Source organism: Eulemur rufifrons, chromosome 2 (genome assembly GCF_041146395.1).
Source record: "Eulemur rufifrons isolate Redbay chromosome 2, OSU_ERuf_1, whole genome shotgun sequence".
Taxonomy (NCBI): domain Eukaryota; kingdom Metazoa; phylum Chordata; class Mammalia; order Primates; family Lemuridae; genus Eulemur; species Eulemur rufifrons.
Genome location: NC_090984.1, coordinates 122,243,475 through 122,251,148, shown reverse-complemented (window position 1 = coordinate 122,251,148; position 7,674 = coordinate 122,243,475). Strand labels below are relative to the sequence as shown.

General features: G+C 57.8%; 1 protein-coding gene across 3 annotated transcripts; it reads right to left on the bottom strand.

Annotated features, from left to right (window-relative positions):
* Positions 1 to 698: 698 nt before the first annotated feature.
* On the bottom strand, positions 699 to 7,491 carry DLK1 (delta like non-canonical Notch ligand 1). 3 transcript variants are annotated; one of them, XM_069465310.1, is made up of 6 exons: positions 7,290 to 7,491; positions 5,960 to 6,020; positions 5,353 to 5,483; positions 2,336 to 2,477; positions 1,340 to 1,619; positions 699 to 1,120 (listed from the first exon to the last, which is right to left on the bottom strand). In XM_069465310.1, the coding sequence occupies exons 1-6, from the start codon at positions 7,354 to 7,356 to the stop codon at positions 875 to 877; spliced, it is 927 nt and encodes a 308-aa protein (XP_069321411.1). In that variant the 5' UTR covers positions 7,357 to 7,491; the 3' UTR covers positions 699 to 874. The 3 variants fall into 3 exon arrangements, with proteins under 3 accessions (XP_069321411.1, XP_069321410.1, XP_069321409.1); XM_069465309.1 differs by having other exon boundaries at positions 699 to 1,114; XM_069465308.1 differs by having other exon boundaries at positions 699 to 1,619.
* Between the last annotated feature and the right edge of the window lie 183 nt (positions 7,492 to 7,674).

Sequence of the window (7,674 nt, the reverse complement as noted above, 5' to 3'; positions counted from 1 at the left end):
CCGCCCACTCTGAGAAATGCAATTCAACATCAAGTGGACAACCAGGATAGGCCAAAGCCTTTGGGATCCCACGATGAGACTCAGTCTTCATGGGATCCTCACTTTTAGGGTCAGGAAGTATTTTGGTTCATACTCCCTCGTTGCTAATTCAGAGTTTTAGAGCCAGAGAGGACCTTGATGGTTGGTGTTCAAACCCCTCCCTCGAGAGGGGCGAGAAGGTGGACCCGGAATTGGGACGGGGACTCGCCAAGGCTCACACAGCGAGTGAGTGGCAGAGCTGGGACAGGGTCCCAGCCCCCCAGCAGCCAACCCGGGACTCTCTCTGCCTGACACACGGCCGTTGCACTCTGCAAAATCTCAAATCAACCGGAAAGATCTAAGGGTTGCAGCACTGAACTTGATGTGAGTGCACGTTGGACATAGCGTGTGAGAATTAACGAACGAAAGAGATTTTAGCTTTTGTCACAGTGGCTGGTCACAGCAATGCACATGACAAGGACCCTGTGACCGAGACCCCTTGGAAAGGGATGTCGGCACCGAGTCCTGGTACTTTTGGGGTTTGTTTTTTTTTTTGTCTTTTTGATTTTTTTGACTTAATTTAGAGTTTAGAATAACATGCTTATTTCTTTTACTTGTTTAAAGATGAAATTCTTATTATTCTTTAGCATGCATTAATTGAGAGAAAGAGGATCTCTGGGGATCTTTTAGCATTGCGTTTGTCACACGGCAACACAAGGACAATATACGCAAGCGCAGCGTTCACCAGGTTTGACACAAAATATAGCGCACTCCACCACAAACACTAGCACAGACCGCATGTAGCAAGCCCTGTGGAACCCCTAGGATGGGAGGGGGTGCTGTGGGGGGATGTCGCTCAGATCGCGTCCTCCATGGTGTCCCTGTCGAAGGTGGTCATGTCGATCTTCTCTGGGAAGATGATGTTGACCGCCAGGTCCTCGCCGCTTTGGTAGTGCAGGAGCACGTTGTTCCTGCGCAGCGTGCAGTTGCGGCGCAGGGCAGACACCCAGCCCTCGCACTTGTTGAGGAAGATCATGCCCAAGGAGCCCAGCACCACCAGACTGGTGATCACGCCCAGGATGGTGAAGCAGATAGCCTGTCCCTCAGTGAGGAGAGGGGTGTTCTTTTTGACCTCTTTCACGGACACCTTCAGGATACGGTACTCGGGCGGTCCCACTGGTACCTCATGCACCCCGGGGGTCACGCGGTAGGTCAGCCCATAATTGGCAGGCAGACGGGTGACCTGCTTGGGGCCCTGCGCGCGCTTCTCGACACAGGAGGGACCTGTGAACTCGGGCGTGCACAGACACTCGTAGCTCACCTGTGACTGCGGCGAGCAGGTGCCTCCGTTCAGGCACGGGATGCCGCCGCAGTTGTTCACGGCCTGGCTGCAGGTTTTGTCGATGAAGCCGGCCGGGCAGCGGCAGCGGAAGTCGCCCCCGATGTCGGTGCAGACGCCGTCATTCTTGCACGGGTTGGGGATGCAGCTGTTGACCACGATCTCGCAGAAATTGCCCGAGAAGCCAGGGCGGCACTCGCAGGAGGCAAAGGCAGCCTCGCCATCATCATCCACGCAGGCGCCTTCGTTCTTGCAGGGGGAACTGCAACACAACAGGGACACGCTGAAGGGCCCTCGGGGGCTGGGCTAGGACAGTGCTTCAGGGGTCGGGTGGGGGCAGACGCCTGGCCCCCCTCTCTCTCCACACATTAACACATCGCACATTTGTGCAGAAGGTCCCAGCCTGACAAAAGGCCAGGTGCTCAAAACACATTAAGTGAGAGAGGGAAGGAGGGAGGAACAGAGAGTGCCAGCCAGGGAGGCACAGGGAGTCGCCCAGGACCACCTCCTCAGCCTGGCAGCTCCCTCCCTGGACATCCCAGAAAACCCAACTACAAAAGCCCACTAGTTCCCCAAAACCACCCCCTAAAATATGGTAAGTGGTTTCGCAAACAGCCTGGGCCCCGCTGAACTCTGATCTCTTATTATGTTGCCTTTAGAAAATTATGCAGTTCTGCGCGGCGTTCCACCGTCCCAATCGACTGTCATTCACACACATCAGGACTCGGGGACGTCAGGGGAATATGAAATTGCCTTCAGGATCATTTGAAAAAATTATGAAATGACACATTCCCCCATAAATACCCCATCTAGGACGCCCCCCCCCCACCATAGGGCTGCTGGGATGAGCACTTCCATCTTTTGTCAGACACAGGTCCAGCAGGGTTAGGCTGAAAGGGTCTTTAGGGGGTGGAGAGCAGGCATCAGAAGCAGCATTCATTAGATCACACAGCCTTGGGGGGTGGGGGGGATATTTACCCTTCGATGGCACAAGGTCCGAAGTCCCTCTCACAGGTCGGTCCCGCGAACCCAAGGGTGCAGAAGCATTCATACTCGCCGTTGTCCCGGTTCACACAGGTCCCATTGTTGGCACAGGGCATCGAGCTGCAAGGCCGCAGGTCTGCAGTGGCGGGGTGGGAGAGGCAGAGAAGACCAGACCTTAGTGTCCCCTCCTAATGCAAGTGACAGAGACCCCAAGTGAGCTCTGCTGTGGCCACCAACTGGGGTCCAGAGTAAGAGGGTATAGTGATCCCCCCTCAATAAAAACCCCAAAGTGAGTAAACTGAGACTCAGAAAGTCGAAGGGGCTTCCTTGTGTAAGGTCATGGGCCAGAAAGTCATGGTCACTGATACTCTCCTGGCACCAGGTCACCTCTCACATCCAGCAACATGTCCCTGACCTGCTGCAGATGCCTTGCCCCTCCCCACAAGACTCCCCAGCGCTGTCTCCTGCAGACAAGATTTCATACCCAGCTTCTCACGTGGGGGGACTTGTATAGCCCAACCCTTGAAAAACCATCTGCTCTTCCTACTTTTCCATCTAAGAGGGACGGTGGGGGGCGATGAAGACATAAAGACCCCCATCGGGAACCAAGAAACCTGGTTTAGCCTCGGCACCGCCCCTCCTCCCCACAGTCTCTCGTTCTGCTCTGAGGTTCTGAACTAAAGGGGCCACGCACGGCAAAAAGGCTGCATCTTTTGAAGGCAGGAAAATGAGAACTATTGAGCGCTCTGACAGCGCGGGTTTCCATGAACACTGGTATATTTCCACTGCCTTTTCACACCTCCCGTCATGCATGCTTCATTATTCAGGCTCAGCAACCACGGACATGCTGAACACAGGGGCCTGGGTCAGGGGCTCTCTGATGGTGGAAACCCCAGCTCCCGGGCAGGGCCACGAGGGCACCTTTGTCCTGCCCTGTGTCCAACCTCCTGCCGTGTGGCAGCAGAGTCCAGCTCCTCCCCACTCTGTGCCTCAGTTTCCCTACTTATAAAAGGAGGGGCTCTCCCTGGCCGGTCTCTAAACGACCTTTTCAGCTTTGGCTTTCTGTCATTTGAGCTGCTGCACCTGCCAACCAGAGATCAAGGGCCAGCCAGAGACACAGAAGTCAAGGCGGGCGGGTGGTCCCAGTGCCATGCGTGCGTCTTTCCTCCCTCTTTCAAAGCACCCGGCTCCCTCGTGGAGGGGAGCCTGCAGTCAATCAAGAAGGAAAGCCTGAATGCTGTGTTGATGGACTACCCTGTGGTGTCCGTGGAAACCCGGCGTGGCGCAAGGGGACATAAAGAGGATTTATCTTTAAGGGACCGCACCGGCAAAGCGTCGGCACGCCGCGTCTCCGCAGTGGGCTCCTAATTTCTCTGCTCCTGGCTCTCCTGTCACTCGCAATCTTAAATTTAAGCTAAAGAGCTGGCAACCACCCCCTGCCCATCCCCACTGCTCTCCCCACAACGTCAAGCCTCACAAGCCGAGGGTCAGCCCTCCTGGGCCTCCGACCCCAAAGCAGGGCGGATTAAGCTGCTCTAAGGAGAAGGCTGCTGGGGGGTCTCTGCTCAGACAGCAGCTGTGGCCAAGACAGCCTCAAAGATAGGTAAAAAGGGAGAGAGAATGCTGTTTCCTCTCCAGGACCCCAGACTCTCCAGCCGTTCCCAAGCACGCTGCCTTCATCAATCTGGCCGGGAGGGAGCGTGCCAAGGGCCCACGGGGGGAGGGGGGGGCTGGGTGGAGGGAGGGGGTGGTTTGTCTGGAAACTCCAGCCCGGATGTGCTGTGTTCAGATACCAAAGAAAGTGGGCTCCAGGCTGAAAGCCTAACCCTGATCCCCAGCGGTGGCTTTGCTGAGACCTCCTACCTCCCCAACAGCTCAGAGCTGCTGCTGCTGCTGCTACTGCTGTGAGGGGCGTCAACGCTGCTGGCCACAGCATGAGTCAGCTATGGGGGGGACTTTGAGACATATTTCGGGGGGTGTAAGGGCCAGAGATAATTCAGGGTGGGGGGAGCTCCACTCTGAATGCCCAGCTGCCTTGGCTACACAGGGCAGGGGCCACAACAACATGCTGTTGGGTTTTCCTTAACGGAGGGTGTTAGAAGCAGTCGCAGATGAAAATTAACCCTATTTCTGGGGCCAGGGGAAGGGGTCTTAGCTAGTTTCTCCTGCCTGCCTATGTATGTATCCCTTGACAGATCTTTTTGCTTCTCTGATCCTCAGTTTCCCTATTTGTACCACGCATCTCTGCTAATGGGGACTGAGGAACAGGGCTCTTGAGGCAGCTGCCTGCACTCAGTTACCCAGACCTTAGGGCAGGTTTTGCCAAATGAGAATGGGCTCAAGTGAATATTCTGCAGCCTGAAAATGCAGCGACAGCCAACTCTCAATTGCTCGGGGTAATGGAGGCAAAGATTGCATAAATTAATGAAATCAACAGATAACACCAATCTGCACTTTAACCCCTTCCCAGCCTTTCCCATCCCCCAGCTTCCCCCTGCACCTGACAGCCTCAGCCCGGTCCTCATGATTGTGACGCAGTTCTGTTCCCCACACCCCCTCCCCCACTTGTTTGCTTGCACGCAGCCTCCCAACAGTCTTGTGTGCGACATTCTTGGAGTATAAGCTCTAAGATCCCCTGAGCTCTTTCCCATCTCTGAGCTTTAGTGACCCGGTGAGGCTGCCTGGGGTCTGTGGTCCCCCCAGCTCAGCCATGTGTGTTTATTTTGTGAGTCTTTATTCAACAGGCAGTTCCTCCAACCCCCACCCCATTCCTTTTCTGGGTGCTGGATGCTGGGTGGTGGTGGTGCACAGGTGAGCAAAATAAAGTCCCTACCTTGGAGGAGGCATCTGGCACCAGCAGAAGTATATAAACACATCATCGCAATACAGCTGCGCTGGTGTGTTGGAATGGGGGAAGGGAGGCTGGCAGCCACTGGGCTGGGGGCTGAGGGCAGGGAGGCAAGGAGTGGGGCGGGGTCGGGGAGGAGCGGTGAGCAAAGGTGAGTGCCAACCTATGTCGCAGAATTCCCCGCCCCAGCCTTCGCTGCAAAGGCACTGCCAGGGTTCTTCACAGATTCCGTAAACGCAGCCGGGAGAGGTCATGCACTGGTCACACAGGGCACCCTGCCAGCCAGGCCGGCACCTGCGGGGTTGGGGTAAGAAAGATGGGGACGTATGAGGGGACAGCAGGGGTGGAGAGGAAGCTCAGGCCACTTTTTGTGAACTGAGAGCCCTTGGGGGGTCTTTGTACAGTGCCAGGCCAGTGGTCCCAGGAAGTGAACACCAGTCACCTGAATGGAAAAACTTAAGGAGAGAACACAGAGGGGCAGACACAGAGGACCCCCCACCCCCACCGAGAGCCCCAGAGAGTGCTGCGTTTTGCCGCAGTGGCCTGCAGTGGTCTCACCCTGCAAGGGGCTCTCCTGCCACCTCCCTTTTGAGGAAGCAGACAGCCCCCACCCACGCCCTCTTCTCTTCTCCCCCGCCCCCGCCAGTTTTCTGCAGGGGTGAGGAAGCTGTTTGCCGCAGTGGCCAAGCCCCCACCTTTTTTCTGCCTGACTTCATGGCTCCCCAGGATTCTGGCCCCCACAAGCTGCCTGTGAGGAGTCACTCTGTTACCTGCAAATGTCATCCTCGCAGATTCCACGTGCTTCGTCACAGGCCAGGAGGCATTCAGCTCCTGAGGCACAAGAAAGGTTACAAAATTCACCCCACAAGGCCCCAGAGAGCAGGGCGAAGCCCATCTTCTCCCTAATGGCCCCCTGCTTCCCTCGAGGGATGCAACAACCCTCTTGGGTCCTGCCAGCCTGGTACACAGTAGGCACTTCATATCTGTGCGTGGACGTGGCTCAATCCACTCAGGGAAAAAACCTCTGCCATGTTCCTTGCTATGAGATGACAACAGCACACTCCCTAGATCTTAGGAGCAAGACAGACACCTTTCCCCCCTCAAAGAAAACATGAAACCTCAAATCCTCTTAAAAGGAGGGATGGGAGACAGTGCAGGGCAGACGCTGACCCGGGGAATTCAGCCAAACCCTCACTTTTGCAAAGTGAGCTGAAAGGGGAGATTTTGACGTGTTCAGTTTTGGGAAAGCCTAGACAGGTTCACCTGGTGGGCTCACAGGTGAGGCATCTGGATTTTTTTTAAGGTTCATCATAGTTAAGCCAGGCACCCAGGTCAGATGTCCCCCCCTCCCAACCCCAGACTCTTCACAGTGAAAAGATGACGACGACAACAACTACGCCACCAACTACGCCACAAGGGTTTTGCAGAACAGACTGAGGCTGCAACACTGAGATTCTGACACTTCAACAGGCACCTACTGTGTGCATGTACTCAACCAGCTCTCCGGCCTTCCAGACAGCACCCCCAAAACCACTGGCGCAGTTGGGGGGGGCGCTGCGGGAAGGGGGCAACTCTCTCGCTGTCAGAGACAGATGGCCGCTGCAGACAGAAGTGTCGCAGCCCCTTACCTAGAGAAATGCGCCACGCAGGAGGGGCTCAGGCAGGGCTCCTGTTGGGAATCGGGGGCTACGACGGCAAAGTCTCCCCCCACACCCCCCACAAACCTGTTCCCACACGCGCACAGAGACACCCCAAAGTTGCACCCCACAGCATTTTCACGGAAAACGACCCACCATCACCTCGTTTTTTCCATACCTCCTCTCTCAGAGCACCGACACCCCTCCGAGGGCCACTTCTGTGGGGCGGGAAGGGGCTGGGGGTCCCACACCTCCCCTGTCCCCCCCCGGGGACCCCAGGGCCGGGCTTGGCATGCTAGGGTGGTGGGAAGGGCGAGACAGGCACCGCGCGGGGCTTAGGGTTAGGCGGGACGAGCGGGAGTTGGGGCGCGCGGGACGGGGCGTGCAGGGCACCGGGCAGCCGGCGGGGCGTCGCAGGCTTCCCCAGAGGGGGCGCGAGCCAGGCCGCCGGCGGGGGGCTCACCATGGGTGCCGTGGCCGAAAGCCAGCAGGAGCAAGAGGACGGGCAGGAGGGCTTCGGTCCCGGTCATCGCGGGGCGGCCGGGGTCGCGGTCCGGGGAACGGCGCGGGCGAGGGTCCAGCTCCGGGTGCCGCGCTGGGCTTCTGGTTGCGGACGCGGAAGGGGGCTCGGGCACGCAGTGAGGGGAAAGCCAGGGCTGCGCTGCGCTCTCCACCACTGCCGCCGAGGAGCTGCCGCCGCCGCCGCGCGCACCGCCCTTTTCGTACCGCCCCCCCCCCGCGGCTCCCGCCCCCCCGCCCCCGCCTTCGCGCGCACGGGGCCGGCGCCGGCCAGTCCCTGTGACCCCCAGCCCCCCACGGGGCCGCCCCCCACCACTGCAGCGGCCGGA